Source organism: Cnephaeus nilssonii (genome assembly GCF_951640355.1).
Source record: "Cnephaeus nilssonii genome assembly, chromosome: 17".
Classification (NCBI taxonomy): domain Eukaryota; kingdom Metazoa; phylum Chordata; class Mammalia; order Chiroptera; family Vespertilionidae; genus Cnephaeus; species Cnephaeus nilssonii.
The window spans coordinates 14,711,518-14,737,996 of record NC_137088.1 but is presented as its reverse complement, the minus strand read 5'-3'; the positions used below and the strand labels follow the sequence as shown (position 1 = coordinate 14,737,996).

Here is a 26,479-nt window from a genome sequence, read left to right as displayed (position 1 = left end):
TATGCATATGTAGTGTGACATTTTCACTTTGTTCCAAGTTATTTTATTTTTGTGTGACTCCAGAGTTTGTAAACATGCCATAAAATTTGGCAATTACATAATGATGATTTCATGGTTCTAGCTTAGTATAAAGGTAGCTAGACAGAGCAGCAAAATTGATTTTCTTTTTTACCTTAATGGAAAAAAACAAAAGGAAATTGAATGCAAAATCTGCATTAAGACCATCCTAGAATTATAATTCAGCAACCTATTACACATAAAATGAAAACCAGGTCAGGTGTTCGCTGTTGTGTTATGATGTTCAGCCAACAGATGAAGTTCAAACAACCTTCTGTTGAACCCATGCCTTGTTTTGTTACCCAAAATGTTCCAAATGCATATGACTTGATGCTATCTCTTGTTGTCTCCTCTTACCAAAGGTACTGAGAGGCAGGACTGTCCCTAGGCAAAATCATGAAGTAGGTGAAACTTGTTTTTATTCCCTACCCTTTTGCAACGACAGTCTCGCCTTAGATTCTTTCTACTTCCCTGTCCCCAAGTGCCTATTCCCATTGCTCATTGCTTTGGATTTACCCTGTTTTCCAGGAGGCTCCTACTGTTTCTTGTTGTCCAGTCCCTCTTTGACTGTATAATTTTCTTGCTCAAAAATGTTCAGTGGCTCCCCAAGAGGAGCCAGGCAGTCAAGATGGTCCCTCCATTCCTTTGGAGTCTTACTTCCCACTGCTCCCCTCCAGGGTTCTACTGCAGGTGGGTGACTCACTTTGCCCTTTTAATTTACACACTGTTTTCCATACTACTCCTTTTGCTTGAGCAGGCCTTCACCACTCATCTCCATTCGTGGAAATCCTAATAATCTTTCAAGGCTTCACACAGTTGTACCTACTCCAAGTATCATCCCTAATCACCCTGCGCCTCTCTCTTCCACACCTCATCTGTACCACTCATATGACACTTACCACTTCTAGCTTTGTAGTATAATATTTATGTGTATGTCTTATCTCCAGGCACTGTGCTGAGTCTTTTACAAACATAATCTCATTTACATTTCACAACAATCTGATGAGGTAGGTGTTACTCTACCACTTAACAGCTAAGGAAACTACTGAGGCTCAAGTAGGTTAAATAATTTGCCCAAGGCCACACTGCTAGAAAGTAACAGAGCAAAGACCTAAACCCAGATCCAAAACATATATTTTTTCCACTGAACCATGTTGCCATTTTTCAGTTCTTGCCCATCTTCTGAAAGATGGATGGAGCTGTAAGATGGAGGAAGAGGCCAACTTAGCCTTTCTAATGGTCAAATATGTATTCAACAAATAGAATGTATTAGTAATTACTGTATTCCTAGGTAGAACTTATTGGTTAATGACAATCCATGAGGAATTCAATTAAAATATGAAAGAAAATAAAAAAATCCATATCTAGAGTTGCCAGAATAAACACAGCATAAGAAGAGAATGTTCAAGAAATTTTATAATTCAAGAAAGGCTAGAAAGCATTGGATTTGAGCACTACTGGGAAATAAGTACAAGGAAAAGAAGTAAAGGTGGGGTTGACTAGGAAAGGCTTCTGATAAGTCCCCTAGGATTTTAACCATTTGGGGTGGTTAGGCGACTGAAGCTATGCTGATCACTCTTAATCTCTTGTGAACTGACAATATCTCTATTGAGTATAAAGCCTATTTTTGTCATTCTGCCCTGGTGTGGCATCTTGGGTAAGTTAGGGGAAAGAAGCTTAGTGCTTTTAAGAGAGAAGTCTCGTCCCAAATGGGCTGCTTTTACGACTGTCCCCAATAGCATCCAGGACCAAGGAGTTTCAGCTCACCTAGACCTCTCCATCCTGGGAAGTCTTCAAGCTGGGACCTTCCTCTTGCCAGTCACAAAGCAGAGGCCCCATCCCTGGAAAGAATTTAAACTTTGGATCAGCCGAAACCGGTTTGGCTCAGTGGATAGAGCGTCGGCCTGCGGACTCCAGGGTCCCGGGTTCGATTCCGGTCAGGGGCATGTACCTTGGTTGCGGGCACATCCCCAGTAGGGGGTGTGCAGGAGGCAGCTGATCAATGTTTCTCTCTCATCGATGTTTCTAACTCTCTATCCCTCTCTCTTCCTCTCTGTAAAAAATCAATAAAATATAAACTTTGGATCTCTATGTGTTTGCACCAGAGGCAAAAAAAAACCAAAAACAAACAAATAAAAAAATCTGCCTTTGTTTCTCCTCTTTTATTCTTATCTCATTTCCCATTCCCCCCTGCTTGTCATATTATCGGTTGTCTGTTTCTTTAATGTGAGTAAGATACAGTTATCATTAAACATGTGTACTCAATGCTCCTCTATTAACTCCTGAGTCATTCAATGTTGTTTGCAATCTCCGTTTCAATTTATGCATGCTCGCTGTATGCTAATCCCATTCATATTTGGCTCTACAGGTTTGTTCCTCATACCAATCTTAGTAATAATTTAAAAATTATTATATAGGGGAAATAATGCATATAATCTAAGCTTGACTGTAGCATGTCATACCAGACTTCAGGTCCTACCCTAGAAAGCCAGAGGATTTATGTTTCAGTTATGTGCTAAATCTGAGGAATTCAGCAAGCCTAACAGGAAAACCACCTTCATCCAACTGGAAGAAACTCTAAAACAAAAGCTCTTTCTTCTTTTCTTTCAAGTTTTAATGATTTTTCTTATTCTCTAAAAAAAAGTCCTCAAAGATCGTTTACATTTTTTGTCTTTTAATTTTGAAATAGTTATAGATTCACAGAAATTACTAAAGAAATAAAAAGGGAGGTTTTGTATACCCCTCACCTCATTTCACCCAATGGTTACATCTTTCGTAATTATAGGTAACTAACAAAGGAAGGGAATCGACATTGGTCTAATTCACTTTTAAATTTCAAAACATGAAAAAAAAAACAACCTAGTCAGTTTTAAATTTCATTCTATATTCTCTTCTGCTCACACTGATGCAGTCCTGGGAAACAAAGGGTGGTCTGCCCATAGGACCACAGAGAAAGTTCCCGCACATCTTTAGAGATGATCCTCAGATCTCATTCAGTTCCTAGGTCAAGGTTACAGCAGAGCCCACATCTGAAGGCTTTGGTTGGAATCAGGTTCTGCCACCAAACATGTGACCTTGAGCAAGTCACTTGACCTCTCCAAGCTTCAGGGTTTTCAAATATAATAAAATGGAGAAAATATTCTCCTGCCTACTTACTGGGTTTTGTGAGGATCAAGTGTGATGATGTGTAGGATGGGATGAGGTAAGCTATGAATCAGCAATCATGAAAGTTTATATTCTTTTCTCAAAATATTGCCAGTTATCAAAGTGTAGTTTTTAGAGGTAGTTTTCTTCTTAGAAACAGAATAAAACCACTTCCTTATTAGCCACGAGGCCAAGAATTTCCATCAGGTGCAAATGACCTTCCTTTTCTACCACTCTTAGTAGGACAGGTACTTGCAATGTATTGGACAAGCACTCTGTGGCTCATTACCTACATACCCCTGAGGCATGCGATCTATTTTAAAATAAATATTTCTTAACATTTTTTTCTAAAAGGTCTAATGCGTTTTAAGAAGCTTTTATTTTTGTTCTGACCACAGGATTCAGCCTTACTTTTTTTTTTTTAATGCCATGAGATGTACAATAGGTGGTTTTGACAATAGTGAGGAATTATAAGGATACCAGATTAGACAGCAGATGGTTTATGAAGCAGAAATGGAAATCCTCCAAGCTGCATTGTGCCTTGGTTTGTCTGGATGTATAATATAAACTCCCCAACTCACTGGTGGGTTCTGGTGTATGGATAGTAAAAATGCTTGTCTTGTCAATGGAGAAATATGTAGGAGAAAATAAACTTAAATCAAGGAAAGTAAAGATAAAAGTCTTTGTGTGAAGTGAAAGTTTGGGCCACCACAATAAAAATGTTAAGATCTGTTTTCTCTCCTCTCCCTCTTCTATGCAGGCTGGCATGGCTCTGACCTATGACCCCACAGCTGCCATACAAAATGGGTAAGTAACCCACATTTTCTCTACTCTAATTGCTAAGATGTCTTTGAGCTCTGAAATCAGTACGGAAGAAAAATGCTCAAATCTGTCTTTTGTTTTAAATCTCCAAACAAAAATGACAAACCAAACATTCCTCGCCATTGTATTTTAGAGCCTCTCCCATGTCACCCAGTCTCACAATGCCTCTGCCCGCATTAGACGCTGTATGTTTTCTCTGGAACTGTCCTTATGTATCACAAACTGAAAGGGGAAAGGGTGAAGTTTCAGCTCCCAGTCTGAGCAGCCAAAGGTGAACTCAGGGCGGTGCCATGTTTGAGGCAGTGAGGGCTGCCTGGAAGAAAAGGAACATTTCTCCCTTCTCCTGCCGGTCACCACCTCTGTGCCCTGTTGCCATAGACTGAAATGGATCTCTTCATCTTCGATCGCCTGCTATGTGATGTGTCTCTATCTGTGTCTTCTCTTAACAGTATAATGTTGGATTCCTTGAACTATTTCAACAGTTGCCGGTTATTAGATACTTACAATGATGAATATTTCCCTCATGAAACAAATTTTATTTAAGATGCTGAAGATACCCATTGATTTCATCTACTCTCTTCTGATACAGAACATATTTCCATCAATCCATCCCTGCCTTCAATACCTTCCTGTACAATGTACACTGATGCCCTCAATGATCTCTGAATTTTCCATTTGCAACTGTAACTTTTTTAGCCTTCTATTTGAAATCTTGCCTCAGTTGGCATATTTTTAAACCATTTATACCTTCCTGAAATTTTTCACTTGGATCCCACAACTCCTTCCTTTGCTGATCCTCTTTGCTCCCCACTCTTACTGGTCTTTCAGTATCTTCTTATTCCACCTCTTCTGCTCACTTTTGCTCATCTTTCTCAGAGCTTAGCCTTTTTTTCACTGTCTTCTCTCTGGTGATCTCATCCACTGCTCTTGCTCTTAGGAACTGAAGACTCCCAGGTCTGGTCTTAAAGTTCATAACCAGATGCACAGCTTTATAACCTGTGTTTCTAACAGCTTATTAGGTATAGCTACTAGATATCTTTACATGTCCCAAATAGGTCATTTCCCTTATCAACTCTTCATAATATAAACCAAACTAATGCAAATGAAAAACAAATATCAAATTGGTTTTTTTAATTCATTCTAAAATCATTTAGACTGATAACTCCAGTTCTCTGTTTTTTTCTCCAACATTCTTCATGATCTAATTGGTCGTTAAGACTTACTCAATATATCTTTGAACTATAGCTTCAACACTCAGCCCATCCCCCTGCTACTTGAGTTCATTCATTCACCATTCTCTACCTGTGCTAAACTTTTACCTGCCTCTACCATAACTCTCCTCCAAACCATTTTCACATTGCTTTTTCAGTAATTTTTAAAAGCAAAATATGATCTTAGGAATCATCTACCTGCCAGATTTAAAGTATTTGGTAGACTTTACTATCTGCAGAACAAATTTAGAGCTTCCAAGAATGGCACAAAGAGAACTACATGGTTTGGTTCTGAAACTGAACTGGACCTTCTGCGATTCTCAGAATATCTCACAACTTGACTTCTCTGTGTCTTGTTGTTCATGGAATTCTGTCTGCCTGGGTCTCAGGCATGGTAATCAATCTCAATATCTCTCTCTCTCTCTCTCTCTCTCTCTCTCTCTCTCTCTCTCTCTCCCTCCCTCCCTTCCCTCCCTCCCTCCCTCCCTCCCTCCCTCCTTCCCTCCCTCCCTCCCTCCCTCCCTCCCTCCCTCCTTCCCTCCTTCCCTCCTTCCCTCCTTCCTTCCCTCTCCTCCTCCCTGTCTTCTCTCCTCCCTCCCTCCCTCCCTCCCTCCCTCTCTCCCCCTCTCCCCCTCTCCCTCCCTTTCTCCTTCACTCCCTCCCTCCTTTTCTTTTTTTCTTTCTTTCTCTCTCTCTTTGTATACAGCTCTCATTTAAAGAACAACATCACATCATACCTGGCAGAGCTGGTTACATAATTAGGCATAAGAGAAGCAGTATAAGCAGTGGTTAAGAGTATAGACTCCAGAACCAGCCTGCCCAAATATGCATCCAAATGCTGTCACTCACCAGAAGTGGGCAAGTTGTTTGTCTTCCTCCTCTGTGAAAGAGGAGACAACAGTAACAGTACCTTTTCCTAAGACTTGGTAAGGATTAAAGGCACCCTGAATGGTATAATGTAATCATTAGTGAAAATGTGGATGCTACCATTGCACTATATTTGATGTTCCCATGATACATTTGAGTCTTTTTATTATGCAGCCATTGACCCTGGCATTTATTTCCCTACTGGACTATTAATGAAGGCAGGTCCCATGTCTTATTCATCTTTATAGACTGTTTAATCTAGCATTGTGCATGCCAACTCAGAAATAGAAATGTAGCTGATGACATCTGTTTGGCTCCAGCAAGTTGGCATTAGAACCATTTCCCTTCCCGACATCAACCCACTCTGTCCCCAAGTAATGCCTTAATCTGATTCTCCTTAAATACAACCTCTAGTTTCACTCAAAACATCCAAACTGCCCATGACTTTCTCATATCCTAGATTAAGAATGAAGTTTTGGAAGCCTTAGACTATCCATTGTGACAAGAAGATAAATATGTTATATAGTAAAATTGAAAAAGGGGATGATAGTAGCTAATTAATATTATTCATTTCATACTTCATATAGATGATTTTAAAATGTTTTGCTCATCTTTGGTTTTATTATCTATTTATAAAATTTCCAAAAAAGAAACTAGTAGAACAATCATTTCTATGCATGTAAGATGTCAAAATAACCACAAATATATTCTTAATATACTGTCCCTTGAGTTAACATTAGTGCATGCCTTTTAGAGGTATAGAATCTGATTTAGATAAGTTAATTTATTGAGGAATCTAGCATGAATCCAGAATAAAGTATTTTATTCCCTATTCATATTGCTGTATTCCATCTAGCATTTAAACCTTCCTCACAGAGCAGTAACCTAACAGAGATAGAAATATTTATTACTGTAGGAATGAAACTGGTCCCATTTTACATAGAACAAATGGTATCCAACATTACAGTTGCAACTCATTCTTACCCAGTTAATATTATTAAATACTTCTTCATGCTGTCTCAGTTCAGTTTAACAAACTTTTTTTCTTTAGAATATCTATCTGTTGCTCTATTTAAAATCATTTGACGACACATATTTGGAAAAAAAATTTGCATCATATCAAGGACAATGGACATGTAGACAATTCTAATATAAGATATAATGGAAATGGCATTGTGATAGAATCATGGAGTAGTATGAGATTTAGATATAGGTTAATTTTATATGTATAAAATACTTCTGAAAGGGTACACAAGAAATGGTGAGAGCAGTTCTCTGGGGAAAGCCAGTGGAAATAGGAGTGATAGGGAGTTAATTTTCACTGTTTGTGTTTTTATATTCTTTTCAAAAAGAAAAAAATTAAGGCCATAAGACCACAGAGAATAGGCATTCTAACGAGGGATTAGAAAGCTTCTTCATGGGACATAGCACTGTCTTTTTCTCTTGTAGATGCCCCATGTCATAGCTAGAGCACCTATTTGATGACTGCATGGTATCCCGTAGCTGTGCACTCAGCCATAGGGTTTTATGAGTATCATAAGCAAATGTGTGCCTGGGTCCTCGCTAGTAGCTACACAAATTGTCTGAAGAGTTAAATGTTCTGAATTCCATACCCCCCACATTAATAAGCAATATGAAGCTGAAATAAATACTCCCACATTTAGCTTGATTTTTTTAGCCAATGAAAAACATACATTTGTAAACGTGGACCATGGTGAATCTGTGCTATTTGCATTCGGGCAATAGAACATGTCAGTTTTGTCATCTGCTTGGATCTATCCAAAATATTACTTTAAAAAAGTTAGTTCAATGTCCCTTCTTTCTAAGGCTTTGACAGTTATAGTGAAGAAGTGTCTGGGTCACAATGGAAAAGTAAAAACCATAGTATGTTTTTTTCAGAGGTGAACATAAGAGAATAATAATAATAATAATAATAATAATAATAATAAAAAAGTTCCTGCTTTTTCAAAGCTATTCAGTATAACGCCATAATTTGTTATTACTGTTGCCCTCTTGCTTTTTTAGCAGTCCTGTATCAAATTCTATCACTTTCACATATGAGTGTGGGAGGTGGGAAATGATCCATCCCTCTATTCAAAATCTCATCCTCCCTGTGCCTTTTTATTAGGGCTCTTGGATCATCTTACTTGAATAAAATGCATTCTTGGGAGAGATATGGGAAATACTGTGTTCTATAGCATTGGTTTGCCGGCTATTTTATATGGGCATTTGATATTAAGTGATGCAGAAACCTTATCTTATTACACTAGCACAGAAATCAAATGTGAAGGGTACATTGGCATTACAGTAAAAATGACCAATAACTTATTAATCTTATGCTACAGTATTACCCTGAGGACAGTATTTGCGGTTCTAACAGTATTGCCTGTAGACAGAAAAGACAAGCCAGTGCTGTTTATTTCAGTGTGCAAATAGGATTTGGTGTGATTTTTCTACTGTAAAAGACATTCTACCCTGGAGTTATTGATATATTCATGTTACTTTTATTGTCAGTGCACTAAGATTTCCCCATATTCCTACTGACTGCCAAATCCCCTGAAGATGACTTTCCTGCAGACAGGATAATGTCCTATTAGTGACTTGCATTTTCTGGAACTTGTAGAGGCCCCTTGCCTTAAATGCCAGGGAACCAAGTAACTCTTTGCATTCCTTTAAAAATATTCCATTTTTGAATGCCCCAGCTTAGAGTTCCATAGACAGACAGACAGATCGTACTTAGTTACCTTCTTTGAGCCACTTTGGCATCTGGTATTTTGTTCATGTGAAACCTCTCTGGAAGTAACTCGTTCTTATTCCTAAGCAGGGTTTCTCAGCCTCAGCACGATTGACATTGTGATCAGATAAGTGGTCATGTGGGAGCTGCCCTGTGCCTAGTAGGATGTTTAGCAGCACTGCAGACCTCTACATATTAGGCGCCAGTAGCAGCCTCCCCCTCCCAACCTAGTTGTGACAACCAAAAATGTCTCTAGATCCTGCCAAGCGTCCCCTGGGGAGCAAAATCACTTCCAAATTAGAACCACTGGGCACAGTATAAAAGGAATGCTTGTCATACACAAAATGTTATGTGAATTTTAGCCAAGAAATATCTCGTAAGAGAGTCAACTGTTCCCAAGAAATTAGTTTGTTAAAGAATTCATTCCCAGTATTCTCTACTAGCCTTCACAAAGCAGAATGCATATGTAGCAGATACAAAGAGCATAAAGTCACGTTATGCTTAGAATTCTACAAAGCAGAATGCATATGTAGCAGATACAAAGACCATAAAATCATATTATGGTTAGAATGACCTTCATTTTGTTGTTATGGCTAACAGGTTCTGTTGGGTTTCTCTTTCCTGTTCTTCAGGAACAGAACAGCTATACTTGATGTTTTATTTGGATTTTTTTTTTAATGTGCTGGTTATGGGAAAGTCATTTTAAATCATGACAGGTACATGGCAGGGACTGAGAAAGAAGAGTGAGGAGGTTGAGAAACTCATTCTGCAGTTTTCTTTTTGGAGCCTGGTCCTGTGTATTTTCTTTTAGCTGCTGTATCTCTAAGCCTTAGATGCAGTTACAGCCTCTCTTGTGATGGTGTAAGCAAGGGTTTCTTGTACATTCATCTGGTTTATGTTTGGACTTGGGAAGAGCTTCTACTAGAATACCAGAATTAGGGGATCAAGACGGTGTGCTGATTCCTTCTTCCCAGGATATTTTCTGGGAAGATATACTCTCTGACTTTAGCAGCAGTTTTGGAACTTGTGAAATATTCTTGCTGGATGGCTAGGATTAGAGCAGATAGAATAAAAATGCATTCAATTTACCCCCCAAGGGTTCCCTGTGTTAGTATCAATTTCCTTGGCTGGTTTCTTTATGTGTCTGCCCTCTGTTTTTCCCCATAGAATTTTCCGTAAACTCTGCCTGTCTATCCAATCCTTATTGCTTTCCTTTTTAATACTCCGATTGGTACGTTTTACAAAATAAACCAGCCATACTAAAATGCGATGCACAGTGTACTTCGTTGGCGTAAGAGGCTGAAACTGGGTTTTTAATAGAAGTTAATCACCACGTGGGGTGCCTCTCATGTCATTATGAGCCCAAAATACATATTTCTGTTCACTGCCTCATAAGTAAGACTTGCTAAAGATAAGAGCTAAAGGAGATTTTTAAATGCAAACCATGATTTCTGTGGGAAAAGGACTGTTTTCCCTAGTTACTAAGACCTGTGCATGCTTAGGAAGCATGTATTAGTTAAGTTTCCAAGAAGCATTTATAAATATGTGATGCTGGTCTATCTTCTTGGGGTTCTCTCCCTGTTTCCTACAGGTTTAGGGGCCCATCTCCTATTCTCCCATCATCTTGGCACCGGCCATCCTGTCCTATACTAGTAATCATTACTGATTTCCCAAGCTGCTCTGTATTCATTTGTTCATTTAACCTATAGTTATGTATCTACTCTGTCTCAGTCCCTGTTCTAGACAACAAAGTTAGTGTGTCCTCAACATTCTTGAAGCTGTCAGACTAGAGGGAAAAATAGTCAATGCATGCATTGTATTAATCAGCTCGGCTTCCATAACAAAATACCATTAATTGGATGGCTCTAAACAACAGAAATTTATTTTCTCACAGTTCTGGAGGCTAGAAGTCCAAGATCAAGGTCTGGCAGATTCTGTTTCTGATGAGGACTCTATTCCTGGCTTGTAGATGGCTGCCTTCTCACTGTGCCTTCACATGGCATTTCCTCCATGCATATGTGTGGAGAGAGAGAGAGATATACAGAGACTGGAGTGGGGGAGAGAGAGAGAGAGAGAGAGAGAGAGAGAGAGAGAGAGAGAGAGAGAGAACGAACTCTGTAGTGTCTTTTCTTTTTTTAAAAAAAAATATATTTTATTGATTTTCCACAGAGAAAGGGAGAGGAATAGAGAGCTAGAAACATCGATGAGAGAGAAACATCCATCAGCTGCCTCCTGCACACTCCCCACCGGGTATGTGCCTGCAACCACAGTACATGCCCTTGACCGGAATCAAACCTGGGACTCTTGAGTCCGCAGGCTGACACTCCATCCACTGAGCCAAACCGGTTAGGGCTGTAGTGTCTTTTCTTATAAGGACACTAATCCTTTCAGATCAGGGCCCCTCTCTCTTGAGCTCATTTAAACTTAATTGCTTCCTTACAGGCTCCATCTCCAAGTATAACCACACTGGGAGTTAGGATGTCAATATGAATTTTGGAGGGACACTCACATTCAGCCCATAAGATACATCTAATTGGTTTTTAATTACTAGTTCAGATAGTGATAAGAGCAATGAAAAGAATCAGTAAGAGGAAAGGAATAGAGAACAATGGGGACAGAGATGGTGGCTACTACTTTAGCACAGGCCTCTCTGAAGAAGTGAGAGTTGAGTGATACCCATAATGAGTTAAAGGTAACGGAGATTTAGGGAAGTGAACATTCTAGGTAGAGGGAATTGTAAGGTCAGTTATCCAAGATGGGAGTGAGAATGACAGGACCATGAGACAAAAGAAGGTTTGTACAGTTGGATCCTAATTGGCTAGGGCAGTGATGGCGAACCTATGACACGCGTGTCAGCACGTGAAGGATGAAACATTTGCTGCTCCTGAGGATGAAACATTTGCGAAATAATGTTTTTTCCTCAAAGTGACACACTACCCGAGTTATGCTCAGTTTTTTGGTGAAGTTTGACACACCAAGCTCAAAAGGTTGCCCATCACTGGGCTAGGGGGAGAGGAGTAAGAGAAAGTAGTAGAGAGGGAGGTAGATTCATTGTGCTAGCCCAGTGGTCGGCAAACTCATTAGTCAACAGAGCCAAGTATCAACAGTACGATTGAAATTTCTTTTGAGAGCCAAATTTTTTAAATTTAAACTTCTTCTAATGCCACTTCTTCCAAATAGACTCGCCCAGGCCGTGGTATTTTGTGGAAGAGCCACACTCAAGGGGCCAAAGAGCCGCATGTGGCTCGCGAGCCGCAGTTTGCTGACCACGGTGCTAGCCAATACTAGGAATTCAACTTTTATTCTCATTGCAATGGAAAGCTATTGGAGGGTTTTAGAATGATTCATGTACAGATAAGATTCGATTTAAATGTTTAAATAGAGAAACTCTAAGGAATGTTTTAGAGTCTTCCCCATCTTTGGTACACATAGTATATGCTCAATAAAATTTTTTAAACATGGAAGTGTGGATGTTTTCTTACATAGTAATTGACTTCTTTTAAACATCAGATTTATTAGGTATTATTTACATAGAATATATATTCATTCTTTGTAGTGTACAATTCAATGAGTTCTGGCAAACACATAGTCATTCAAGCACCAAACAATCAAGATATAGAAGAATTACATCACTTCCCCAAACTCCCTCATGTGTCATTGTAGTCAACCCCATCCCCCAACCCCAGCCTTTGGCATCCACTGATCTATTTTCTGCCTTTATGGTTATGCATTTTCTATATTGTGATAAAAATGGAATTATAAAATATTGAGTCGTTTGAGTCTGACTTCTTTTATTTAGCATAATTCACTCAAGATTCATCATATTAGATGAATCAGTAGTTCTTTCCTTTTTATTGCTGAATAGCTGTCCAATATACAGATGTACCAGTTTGTTTATTGACTCAGTTAAAGGATATTTGGCTTGTTTCCAGCCTTTGGGAAGTATCAGTAAACCTGCTATAAACATTTGCATTAAGGATTTTGTGCAGACATATGTTTTCATTTATCTTTAGTTAATATCTACCAGTGGGGTTGTTGGATTATATGTGATGTGCATGTTTAACTTATAAGAAACTTCCAACCTGTTTTTCACAATGGCTGTACCATTCTGCATTTCCACCAGCAATGAACGAGAGTTATACTTTCTCTGATTGCTTGCTACCACTAGTATTGTCATTTTATTATAAATTATCCATTCTAATAGGTATGTAGTCAATAGATTTTTTTCAAACTGCACAACTACAAATTTAGAGGTCTGGTGGGTATGAATAGAAAGGATGTAATGTGTAAGGTATAGTTTTTAGCTATATTTTAACCAAAATAATATGATGTTATAATTCTTATTGCGAGTTAGTAAAGTAAATTTGACACTATAGTTCCACAATACTTGCTTGGAGACTTTTATAGAATATAAGCTCAAAGAATTTACTGCTTGAAGTCTAGCCTTCCTCTATTTAATGTGAGGTCTTGTGGAATGCATCCTTAGAAAGGTAACCCATGAGATTTTCTCTATTAAAATGTCGGGGACTCCTGAGGTGTGATGAAGCTTTTGTCCCCAAAAGTCCAACCTCAGTACTTTTTTTAAAAATTTAAAGCAGTAGTTGACTTTTACTAACAGTATGGCAAAGTAAAATACTGATTTCATTATCCCTGATACTGGTACACATTTTCCCAATATATCTTCCCATCAGTGAAATATTCCATCATAGGCAACCTGGTTTTGTCTGTTCTCAGTCTGGCCACTCCAGCATTTCACTTACCAGGGAGACATGAAGGAGGAAACATGATTTTAAATCTGGCTGAGGAATTTGAGCATTGGGTACCTTGTGGACTCTAGGGTGACAGCTGAGCAAAGATGGGTATGTCACTGATCTCAGTGTCTAGAATCTGTTCTTCAGTAGGTCCCTGGAAGGACAATCTTCCTCTGATTTGAGAAGTCCTGATTTGCTCAGTATCATTCTACAATTGTTCAATGAAGGACTAGAAAACTCAATGCTTTTTACAGAGTCTACAGGAGTATATCACATACATCCAGAATCTCCACCAACACCATGACTGAATCTCTACCTAGACACAAATCGTCCACTTCTCTTCTCACAGAGAAAGTATTTAGCTTAGATTTTGCATGAGGGTATGATCACGTACCTCACACAACTTATCCAAAGCTCTTGGAGCCGATTCTGTTTCTTCAGTGAAAAGATACAGATGCAATTTGTGTCTAAGTAACACCAGCCTCCTTTAGAAAGCTTGGTACTATCATTTTGCCTTTCTTTCCAAAGAGCTTTAAAATGGCATCGCCTTTTCAAAACAAAACAGTGCCTGTTGCTTTTCTCCCCCTGTTGGTTAAAACACACTGTTACACTCGCCCGGCATAAGAGATTTTGTGTGGCCGATTTTATGAGATGACTCCAAGTTGTCACGTCTGTTCAGAACGACTTGACTTCTCTTAGTGGAATCCAATACAACAGACCTCCTAGATGCTCCTGTTCCGAGTTGGTGGGCAAACGTGAGGGTGGAACTCTGTCTTCCCTAGAAATGCTTGGTAGCATTTGCTGAGCAGCCAGGCATTCGGCAGCTGTATGAATCTTCTTCTTTTGTTGTTGTTTTCTGTTTGCAGATTTTATTCTTCACCGTACAGTATTGCAACCAACCGCATGATTCCACAGACATCTATCACGCCATTCATTGCTGCTTCCCCTGTCTCCACATACCAGGTATGTCCGATTTCCCCGCCCCTCAGGAGAGATCTCTCTTGCCAGTGATAATGGCCATAGAGGCCAAGACACAGTAGAACTTTTAAAAATTGCCCTCGCACACTTGACTCACGTCCTGATGTGGTAATACTCAAGTCACCGATTAGTCTACCCTTTCAAGGGCTTGTTCGCATCTATTTCACTGAATAATAAAATCCACCGTGCTTTTCATTCTTCTGAGAGAACACCTGCTGAGTTTTCATGATTATGCTACTTCCCAGACAACTTTAGTACCGCTATCTTTCTTACCACTGAGAAATGATTTTGTTTGCTGTCTGTTATTTTGGTTGTCACGCTTCCTAGTGTGTTTTTTCTAAGAGCACATTTCTCGCATCCCCTGCCCTTTCTCCGGCATGTTTTACCATTGTCATCTCTTTTTGTCACAGTTGTCCTGTGTATCCATGTAAAACTACATGGACTGATGTCCAGTCATTTCCCCCCAGGAAATAGAAAAGATTATCAAAGTGGTAAAGAGTGATTCCTCCGGTCTGTTCTGACTTCGTTCTCAGTTCCTAATGACCCAAAGGAGACCTCAGGGGTTCCACATGTTGAAACACAAGAAAACCCGAGAATCGGTGTGTGTCTTAAACCAGATGTTGTAGCCAGTTAACTCTGTGTACACAGGTGGATTGAAATAGTCATACTTCTCCCTTAAAAACGACTTCTTATCTTATTTCTTTTGAGTTATCCACGATGTGATACCACTCTCTGCTTCTCTTTCCCTCATATTGTTCCTCAGACAGTTCTTCTAATTCTAAAAAGAAATCGCTATCCATGTTACATAGAGTCTCTAGTGTCATTTTGTAAAACTCTGGAGAAAGAGAAAAGAGCGAGAGAGAGTGCACGAGCACGCATGCCATGTGTTTCTCTGTATTGTGCAGATGGTGGGGGTGGGGGTGGGGGTTTTACAATGGGTAACGCTCTGATGCTGCTGACGGCTACTAATTCAGTTAAGCGTCACCTTATTCAGCCACTACATACTTCATCTCAGGATGCCCCAGCTGTCAGAGCATCAAACTTGAGACTATGCACATTTTTCCTTAGCGGATCCCCCCCCCTGACGCAGTTCATTTTCATTCATTTCCTGCACTTAGATTCTTCATACACGTTGGTGGGCGAACAGAATAGACTTTCGTGTGGATTGCATCCGCGGGTCTCTGAATGGCTGATTTCCTAATTGCCTTTCCCTGGGACCCCTGAGGCTCTGTGCAGGTGCTGTTCCCTTTTTGTTCCTCACGCAGGCCTGCCTGGTTGTAATGTGTATTGGGGGCTTTTTTTTAACCTTCCCCCCCCCCCTAATCTTGGCCTCTGTTTCAGCCAAGACCACCCATTGAGCCCCAGTGTGGAGCACTTTGGTGACATGAATAAAACATCCACAGAAAAGTGACTTTACTTGGGAGGGCTCCTAAGTGGAATTTAACCCCAGCTCTCTTTTCTCATAAAAGGAATTAGAGCAATTTCCTATGTTGTTGATTCTTGCCTTTCAACACTTTGTCCTTTTTTTTTTTTTTTAATCTAAATGGCATTGGCAATTTTGCTTGTGTGAGTATACTGAAAACAAAATCTTTAAGGTTCTTTATGTGACAAACAGCTCTTCAAGTTGACGTTCGCATTTGGCTGACAAGGCCCATTTCAGAACAGTTGGCTCAAATACTCATTTTTATTTACATACCAGTTACTACGAAAGAAAAAAATTACAAACTTGCTTAACTTGGGTTTATCCCAGAGCGTTTTCCCCAATTTTTGGTTGATCTATTTAACTCTTACCCCAACTTTTACCACTTGGACTTATTTCCAAAATGAGAATCACTTGAGAATTTGAAGTTCAAACAAATGTCAGGGGGAAAAAAGGAAGTCTTAGCATAAACACTTGCTTCCTTAGTATTTGCCTGGGTATCCCTGGGAGTTGACCTCTAAATAGGAGGTCCCGGAGGCTGCCTGATACTTTAGTCGCTAACACCATCCTCAAAATATGCTCCAGGTCCCAGCCTGGTCCATGTGGGCACTGCAGCCAGCTCCAATGAAGTAGGAATTTGCTTTACATTTTATCATGTATCAGGGACCAAATGAATCAGGTACAAGAATGTGCTTTCTATCCTTAGTTTTGAGCACTAATTAGCTGTAAAATCAGATGGACTCCACTTTTTTTATGATCTAGTGTGACTCCACTGAATGCAAGAACCAAGTTCTCTCTGTGATTGCTTTGTGCTAATAAATGCTGTTTGATGCATAGGTCCAGAGTACTTCATGGATGCCTCATCCGCCATACGTTATGCAACCAACAGTAAGTGTTCTCAGTCACCTGAGGCTAAATATTTCTATTATCCAAGTGCAAGCTTTTGTAATGCATAGAAGCTTTGGGGTAAAATTTTTGTTATATTTTATACCTCTTTCAGGCAGCCATATTTTCCAGATAAAAGCTGTTCCTGAAATTCTACAAAAGCATATACATTAGATAGAGATAGAGATAGAGATAGAGGTAGAGATAGAGATAGAGATAGAGATAGAGAGATAAACTTGCTTGGAGGAAGTATCAGTCATAACAGTCAATCTCAAAAATTGATGTCTACTATTTGTTATGAATAGGGAATTTCTACTTCATGCAGGAACTCTGAGCTCTAAACAAGTAAATCCATTATTGGAAAAAAAGCCTGTTTTCCTTCTCCTTCTCCTGTAATGCTTTGTTTTCTTCAAATGCAATTTGGTGTGCTTTGGGAGTGAGTTTCAGTATCACGGCCAAGTGTTAACTCAAAGCAATATATTTAAAATAGGAAGTTAGTTGTCTATTACTAGATGGAAATATATAGATAGATAGCGATGTTGCTAGGTAATTTTTATGTTAACTAACTAGAGGCCTTCTCTTCTTTTTTGTGGAAAGTTATCTTCCAAAAAATATCCAAACTCTATTATCTACTTGCTAGATTTTCCATTTTGTGGAACAATACTACATCAGTCCCAAGTGAAAAATATTACATATTCCATTAGAATCTAGACTGAAGGCTAATGTTTTCATTTGTCTTTGTCTAGTTCTCCCAGGTTTTCTAGCTCTATAGAAGTGCAAGATAGATTTCGATAGCAATACACTCATGAGAGTATGAGGTAGGGGAGGAGCCCGAGACTGAGAGCTGTGTGACACGGTCTCTGGCATACTCTCCTGGGTAGGCCCACCTTTGTGCCTTTGTTTCCTTACCTGCCACTGTACTTGGCAGGGTGTGGGGGAGAATCAAATAAGAGCATATGTGAAAATAACGTTTTAAGTATGACATGGTATATATTACTATTACCATTATCCTTATTATTATTAGATCTATATGTTGTACAAAGAAGAAGCAATGCTATTTTTAACTCTTTTACAAATTAAGTTAAATATGAGTAAGGTAGCACATATTAAGGACCAGGAAGCTAAATGCACAGGCATCCATTTCCTGGACTCAAAGGATCACAGCACCTGGTTTTCATACTTGAACGTCCTCCACTTTTTAAAAATAAGGAACATTCCATGTTGCTCCTAATGTTTTGATAGTTTGGTTTGTTTGTTTTTTATGTAAAGGATAAAATATACGTAGCCTACTACAGCAGAACTTTTAGACCATATTTTGCAAATCTTTGTCTTTGCTCTTATTTCCACGCCTTGAGGGCTTCCTGAGTTCATCTGGCCTAAGTTCTATAAATCCTACCAACATACAATGAATCCAAGATACACTTTTCTGTCCAAGTCTTGAGGTAGAATTCAATATATGCTGCCAAACCAATGTATAGTACAGACCGAGCCAACACAGGAAAAGAGAAGATGTCCTGCCAAGTTCTAAAGAGTAGACTTTTGAGAAGGAAACAACTACCTTCTAAAAAAAAATAGTGTGTGCATCTATAGAGCACTAATGCTAGCTTAGTCCTCACACTGAGGTTAAGTATCATCTCACTGTGGCCAAAAGGAATGCACATCTGGCAAGAAAATCTGAATATTTTGCCAGATGTCAAAGTATGTGAGACTTTACAGTATTTCTAGAGCTGTGAGGAGAAGAGAAGATGTTTGTATGTGTCTATTTCAACTATCACTCAGGACCTTAGAAATTTTTCATTACCACCTCTTCACCCCAGCATAGCTTCAGCCCCATTTTTGAATGCGTTAATTTCTTATGCATCTTACTCTAGCAATCAGGGTGTGTGTGTGTGTGTGTGTGTGTGTGTTCGTTTGTTCATTTGTTCATTCGCCCCCTTGGATCTGTCTTGCTATGGATCAGTGATATCTTATCACTCCCCATGACCAGACTGTGCATCATGTTTGAGCTTAGGTTACTTGGTTTAAAATGTAATGTCTGTGGCTGGGGCAGATTCCTAGAAAAAGGAGTGGCTGGGCCACCCACGACTTTGTTGTCTTTAACATGGAAAAATGGGCTGAACATTGTCATGGAAACATAGAGTTTATACCACAATATTTGCCCAGCAACAGTCTTGCTGGTTGTCTAGATTGTATAAATCGTCCAACTGGTCGTAGCTTGATCATCAAAGTGAGTGTTAAGTTAATCACTCTATGATACCAAAGTACAAAAGTGCTTAAGCAACCTAAGGCAATGAAACAAAATACCTGAATCTAAAAATCTATTTATTTATATGAATAGACTGCACATTATGCCTTAGATTAGCCCAATTAAACAAAATGAGTATTAGTCTAGAAATAAAATTAAGAATACACTATGATCACCTATTTCTACCACATTCATACTAGGTATTTACTTTACTAATGAGTTTGGTGGAGACAACCTCTGTGGTTATACAGAAGACAAATTGCTTAGATTGGAACTTCATTAACTTACTGAACCATTCAACACCTGACACTTTAAAAAAAGGCCCATGGCACTAGCTGGTTTGGCTCAGTGGATAGAGCGTCGGCCTGTGGACTGAAGGGTCCCAGGTTTGATTCTGGTCAAGGGCACATGCCCGGGTTGCAGGCTCGATCCCCAGTAGGGGTGTGCAGGAGACAGCCAACCAATGATTCTCTCTCATCATTGATGTCTCTATCTCTCTCTCCCTCTCCCTTTCTCTCTGAAATCAATAAAAATAAAATTAAATTAAAAAGGCCCATTGACCCCTGGCTGGTTGCTCAGTGGTTAGAGCATCAGCCCTTGGACCAAAGGTCTCAGGTTCAATTCCAAGTCAAGAGCACGTACCTCGGTTGCAGGTTTAATCCCCACCCCAGTTGGGTGTGTGCAGGAGGCAACCAGTCAATGTGTCTCTCCTGCATCGATATTTCTCTCTCCTTCCCTCCGTTCCACTCTCTCTCCCTAAAGATCAATGGAAAATACATATCCTCAGGTGACGATTTTTTTTCCCCAAAAAGGCCCATTGAGTACCTCTTGAAATCTACCAATATATTCAAAGTGTCAGTATCAACAGCTCTCAAATATGTTGCCCTAATTCAGATTCGCTTCCAGCTTTTCTCTTCTCTTACATTTTCTCTTCCACTGTTCTGAGAAAAATCTCATGTATAAGCGCTAAGTGTTACAGGCATATTTTCCCGCCATCACTAGGAATGCGACTTCCTCATTGGAGCCCGAAGCCTTGCAGGTTCTTGTTTAGTCTGGACTCGAAGGACTCTGAGATCTTAACCAGGTTTCTGGGTGCTTGCGGAAAGTTTTAAAGCAGAGCACTGTGCCTCTGGTCTTCGTCAGGGCCAAAAAGGAGTAGCAACCTCTGTAAGGGAGAAATAAAATGATGTAAAGAAGGAGAGGGGTAGGCAGTACAGGGATGAGAGGAGAATAGAAAGCATAGCATAGAACTGAAGTTTGCCATTTAAGTTTCCTTCTTTGGAGACTGAATTTTCTAAGTTGCATGTAATGTTCTTTTAGCAATAAGATGCTGAGAGGCTTTTTACGTTTGTGAAAGAGGGGACAAGTCTCCTTGGCTGCATTACAACTGTCACACTGGTGTTGGTGCAAGAAAACAAGTTCTCTGTCAGTTACTGGCCTCTGATCAGGTCCTGTGGAAAGTTGTCAGACCCCACTTAGGGCAGCAAGAGTGTTTCTGTTTGCACTTTGTTGAATTTCACCTGAGCAGACACTGAGGAGAGAGCACTGTTAGAGGCAATTAGGAATTTGCTTTTTGCTGCAAGGAACTAAAAATGCTGACTTTGTCAACGCCATCAGCTATTTGTCCCTGCTTCTCCGAGCAGGATTCTGTACTATACTCTTACACTGACAGAATTTTAATAGATGATGGATTGCACCCAGTATCTGCTCTGCATAGCAGCATGCCACAGTGGAATCTCATATGGATTCACAATTGAAATTCCTGTGTTGCAATACATCGGATATTTTGTTAAAGCTGTGCTGACAAGGAGAAAAGATGAGAGTTCCCAAGAAGGAGCATGGATCCATCTTTTAAAATTTTATTTAGGTTCACGTGAGTCATAAATCTTCTGTTCTTCACCTGGGCAGCATTACTTCATCTTAAGGAGAAAGGTCAGCTTTCATTGTTACTCAATTTCAAATTGGTTATCTAATTACAGCATTGTAAGAAATTCTGGATGCCCTCATTGAATCATTGCATGATTTGTTGCTCTGCATGGCTAAATAATGATTTTTAATAAACCATAAGTTTACAGCTAAAGAGTAAATACAAACTCTACAACAAGGCTGTGCAAGGAAGCTCCAGAATACTTGATTTTTGGTCATTTTCCCCTGCAAACTAGTAAGACCTGAGGCTTAATTTTAGAGGTTATATCACCCAAATTGGCAGGTGTATGTTCTATAAAAACACATCACCAAATTTGGAAAAGAATATTTAAATCCTTAGAATTCTTTTCAGAAAGCAAAGTTTTTGATACTATCCTTTTACACCAACACATGAGCTGAGCAAAAATCCTAACCCTCATACTGTCATTATCAAAGTCAATGCTTTTGCTATCTAAGTAGTTAACCAGGAAAACATATCTCCAGGCCAGGTTGTGTTTTTTTTAAGTACGCAGCAAAAACAAAACGATATCAACTCTAACCCATATGTACCATCGTAGTAACAGAAGATAATTCAAATGAGTGAGCATAAACTTAGGAGGAGCAGCTTCTTTTGAGTATCACCTCTTTTTAAGGTGGGATAAAGCGAACTTGAACAAATCATTTCCACAGAAAGTCTCCTAGACATCTTAACTACTGTAAACAAACAAACAAACAAACAAACACAAAAACAACAGTGCTGGCTTTGCCGTTGTTAAATGTGGCTTCCAAATTTTGCAATAAGTTTTCAAAAATAATCTAAAGTGACTTTAGAAAAAAATACTTTAAACAATGAAGATCCAGGTTCATCACTCAAAAGTGCATAGAGCACAAAGGACTTTCTATTCATCAGTGCTACCCTCCAGAAGTAAACTTGGCAACAAATCTGTATGTCACCATCCAGTTTTTGTATGGCTATGAAAGGATATGTATGCATCTGGATATATACAAGATTAATATATAGATATTGTATTACAATGTAATAGAATGTCCTGAATGCCATTACATGATTTACATATAGGCCTATGTCATTTTTTAAAAATTTCATACTATGCAGTTATATAAATGCACCAAAAGGAATTTAATCAATTTCCTAGTCATAGTCATTAAGTTGCTTCTAGTAATTGCTCAATAAACTCAAGATTAATATGGAGCACTTATGAGAAAATATAGGATAAATTGATAGTATAAAAGGTATGTGCGCTTTAAATTTGTTATACATTATTGTCAACTTGCACTACGAGTGAGAGTATTTGCTTCCCTGTGACCTCAATTAACACTGTGTAATCTCAAGTTTCACATACCCAGTTAATGTGATACATAGTGAATGGTATCGTATTAATGTTGGTTAGACTCTTTAAGATTAAAAACAGGTTATTTTTATTTCTCTGAGTCCTAGAAGACTTAAGTTGCTTTTTATATGTCTATTGACTGATTTTTTTTTTCTTTTTCTCTGAGCTCCAAGTTCCTTTAGTTTGCTCTTTTATCTTCTAGGATATTGAGCTCCTCTTATTTTTTAAAAGATCTTATTACAATTAGTAAGTTAACATTGTCATGGACAATCTAGATATTTTCTTAGTTTGCTTTGAATTTAATTTTATAGTGTTCATCATACAGAACTTCAATATTTAGAATATACTTAGTATTTGCCAGTTGTTCCCTTTAGAGCAAGGTCAAGAACCCTTTTCTGTAAGGAGCCAAACCACAAATATTTTCAGTTTTGTGACCCATATGGTCTCTCTGTCACACCTAGGCATTTTTGTGGCTGTAGTGTGAAAGCAGCCATAGATAATGCATAAATAAATAGGCATGGCTGAGTTCCAATAAAACTTTATTTACAGAAACAGATGAGGGCCACATTTGGCTCCTAAACTCTATTTTGCCAGTCCCTACTTTAGAACATCTGGACTCCATGCAAAATACCTTATTAACTACAATGATTTAAAACACCATATGGTTTTGTTTGTTTGGCGGTTTTTATTGTTGTTGCTTTTCTGTTTTAAGTTCAGTAAAGTTTTAAAAATTGAGATGTAATTGACATACAACAATGCATCATATGTTTTATTATTGTGTTCATAGTATATTTTATTTTAAATTTTTGTTTCTCTTGAGGAGTTTATTTGTATTATGGGATGAGAGTATGATCCAACTCTCCTCCCCAAATGAGTTATGGATTATCATAAACAACTTGTACCATATACATCATCTATGTTTTTCCACTGATATAAAATTTTATGCCAAATTTTTCATAGAATAAATCTCTTTATATCTTTGGTTGTATTTTTTTCACTGTATTCTATTATGTTGATCTATTTTTTATCATTACTCTGCTATTGTAATACCATATGTGTGGACAGGACTTGTCCCAATATTGCTGTTTTCTTATTTCTCAGTAATTTTCTAGCTATGTTTTCTTTCTCAATAATTCTACCTATTTCAAATTTCCAGAATAACTTTAGTAGTAGCTGTGAAGTTAAAAAAAACTCCAGTAAAATTTTTATTGGGATCACTTTGAATTTATATATTAACTTGTGATAAACTTAAGAATATGACATTTACAGCATTCAATTTTTCTAAGAGAAAATGTCTTTGCATTTACTCATGATTTTTCTAACTTTATTGAGGCATAATTGACAAATAAAAATGTCAGATACTTAAGTGTACATCATTGTGATTGGATACATTGTGAAAGAATTCCCACCATGTAGGTAATTAGTACATCCATCATTTCACTTACTTTGTGTCTGTGTTTGTATGTATGTGTGAGTGGGAGAGAGAGAGAGAGAGAGAGAGAGCCCATTCAATTCTACACTTTTAGCAAATTTCAAATATATAATACAGTGTTTACAACTATAGTCACCATAATTTACATTAGATACTCAGATCTTACTAATCTTATAGCTGAAAATTGGTATCCTTTTACCAACTTCTCCCTATTTCTCTTTCCCAGTCCCCAACACCTGGCAACCACTTTTCTACTCTCTGTTTCTATGAGTTTGAATTTATGTATTTATGTATTCATTCATTTTAGTTTCCACATATAAGTGATACCATGCAGTATTTGTCTTTCTCTGCCAAACTTATTTCACTTAGCATAATGCCTTTAAAGTCCATCCATGTCATCACAAATGGCAGGATTTTCCTCTTTCTTTTGGCTGAATAATAGATCCATTATATTTATTTATATATATCACTTTGGAATCCTGTCTTCATTTCCTTGTATATAAACCCAGAAATAGGATCCTGGATCATATGGTGGTTATATTTTTAATTTTTTGAGGAACCTTCACACTGTTTTCCATAGTGGCTGCATCAATTCACATCCCCATCAACATTGCACAAGGGTTTTCTTTCTCCACACCCTTGTCAATACTTGTTATCTCTTGACTTTTTGATAATAGCCATTCTCCTGGTGTGATGTGATATCTCACTGCAGTTTTGATTTGCATTTACACCACTGATTAATGATGTTGAGCACCTTTTCATGTACCTATTGGCCATTTTTATGTCTTTGGGAAAATGCCTATTTAATTTCTCTGACCATTTTAAAAATCAAATTGGGTTTTGGTTTTTTGTTGTGTTTTTTTGTTTTGTTTTGTGTGTTTGTTTTTGCTATTAAGTGGTATGACTTCTTTATATACTTCGGATATTAACCCCTTATAAGATATATAACTTGAAAATATTTTCTCTCACTTAATGAGTTGTCTTTTAATTTTGTTGATGGTTTCCTTTGCTATGCAGAGGCTTATTAGTTTGGTGTAGTCCCATTTGTTTATTATGCTTCTGTTGCCTTTGGGGTTTTTACTGTTGTTGTTGGTTTGTTTGTTTTTTCTGGGTTTTTTTGTTTGTTTGTTTGTTTGTTTTTTTGGTGTCAAATCCAAAAAAATCATTGCCAAGACCAATGTCAAGTTTACTCCTTATGTTTTCTTCTAAGAGTTTTGCAGTTGCAGGTCTAATGTTTAAGTCTTTAATTCATTTTGAGTTTATTTTTGTGTCCAGTAAAAGATAGAGATTTGGTTTCATTCTTTTCATGTGATTATCCAGTTTCCCTATCTGTTTATTGAATATTCTTATATCCTTTGTTTTAAATTAATTGATCATATATTTGTGGGTTTATTTCCTGGTCTCTTTATTCTGTTTCATTCATCTCTATGTCTGCTTTAATGCCAATACCATATTATTTTGATTACTATAGCTTTGTAGTATAGTTTGAAATCAGGGAGTATATGGCTCCAACTATGTTCTTTTTCAAGATTGCTTTGACTATTTAGGGGCTTTTTTGGCTCCATACAAATTTTAGGATTGCTTTTTCTATTTCTGTGAAAAGTGCCATAGAAATTTTGATAGGGATTACATTGAATACGTGGATTCCTTTGGGTAGTATGGTTATTTTAACAATATTAATTTCTTCCAATCCATGAGCACAGGATAGCTTCCTCTTTATTTGTGCCTTCCTCAATTTTTTTATCCCTGTTTATGTATATATATGCATATGTTATTTATTTTTTTTGATAAAACTATAAGTGGCATTGTTTTCTTAATTTCTATTTCTGATAGTTAATATAAACACAGTATATGTAAATATAATTAAAGTTTGCATATTGAGTCTGTATCCTGCAACTTGACTGAATTTGTTTATTGGTTCTATCAGTTTTTTGGTGGACTCTAGGGTTATATATATATATATATATATATATATATATATATATATATATATATATATTAGAGGCCCAATGAATGAAGATTCATGCAAGTATAGGCCTTCCTTCCCCTGGCTGCTGGCACCACCTTCCTACCTTCACTCAGGCCAGAGCCGCCTTCCCGCCTCTCATCATGTCAATTTGCATATCCCTTCCTTGTCACGTCAATTTGCATATACCCTCCTTATTGGCTGTGGGAGCCACCATCTTTGTCATGGAGTTACAGTCAGTTTGCATATTTTGTCTTTATTAGATAGGATCATGTCATCTATAAATTGTGACAGTTTTCCTTCTTCCTTTTCATTTTAGATGTGTTTTATTTCTTTCCTTTTCTTTTCTTTTCTTTTCTTTTCTTTCTTTTTTTTTTTTTTTTTGCCTACTAGCTCCGGCTAGGATTTCCAGTACTCTGTTGAATAAAGGTGACAAGAGTAAGCATTCCTAGCAGTTCATTTTAGGAAATTGAGAAGCTTGAGTTCAGTGAAAAAACTATTAAGTGATGAAAATATTCTTAAGCATCCAATATGTACAGAAGATTCTTTTACTCATGGGAAATGTGGGAGGGAAAGAAAGAAATAATGACCTGAAAAAACATACAAAGTAATTGTGGAATTGTGGAAATAATTTTTATGTGCTTAGGGTGATAATACTTAAAAATTTACATCAGAAAATATGTCAGATGGTTAGCAATTATACAACATTAGAA

At 37.9% G+C, this 26,479-nt stretch overlaps 1 protein-coding gene across 9 annotated transcripts in view; it reads left to right on the top strand.

Moving 5' to 3' along the window:
- The window catches only part of RBMS3 (RNA binding motif single stranded interacting protein 3), a gene marked incomplete at its 3' end in the record, with an annotated part of 632,486 nt that overhangs the window by 503,138 nt on the left and 102,869 nt on the right, over positions 1 to 26,479 (top strand). For 6 of the 9 annotated variants that reach the window (XM_079795310.1, XM_079795312.1, XM_079795309.1 and 3 more), the window contains exons 8-10: positions 3,962 to 4,008; positions 14,453 to 14,549; positions 16,822 to 16,872. In XM_079795310.1, the coding sequence (XP_079651436.1) occupies positions 3,962 to 4,008; positions 14,453 to 14,549; positions 16,822 to 16,872 (195 nt within the window). The remainder of the gene's footprint in view (positions 1 to 3,961; positions 4,009 to 14,452; positions 14,550 to 16,821; positions 16,873 to 26,479) is intronic. The other 3 variants (XM_079795314.1, XM_079795316.1, XM_079795315.1) reach the window with 1 other exon arrangement.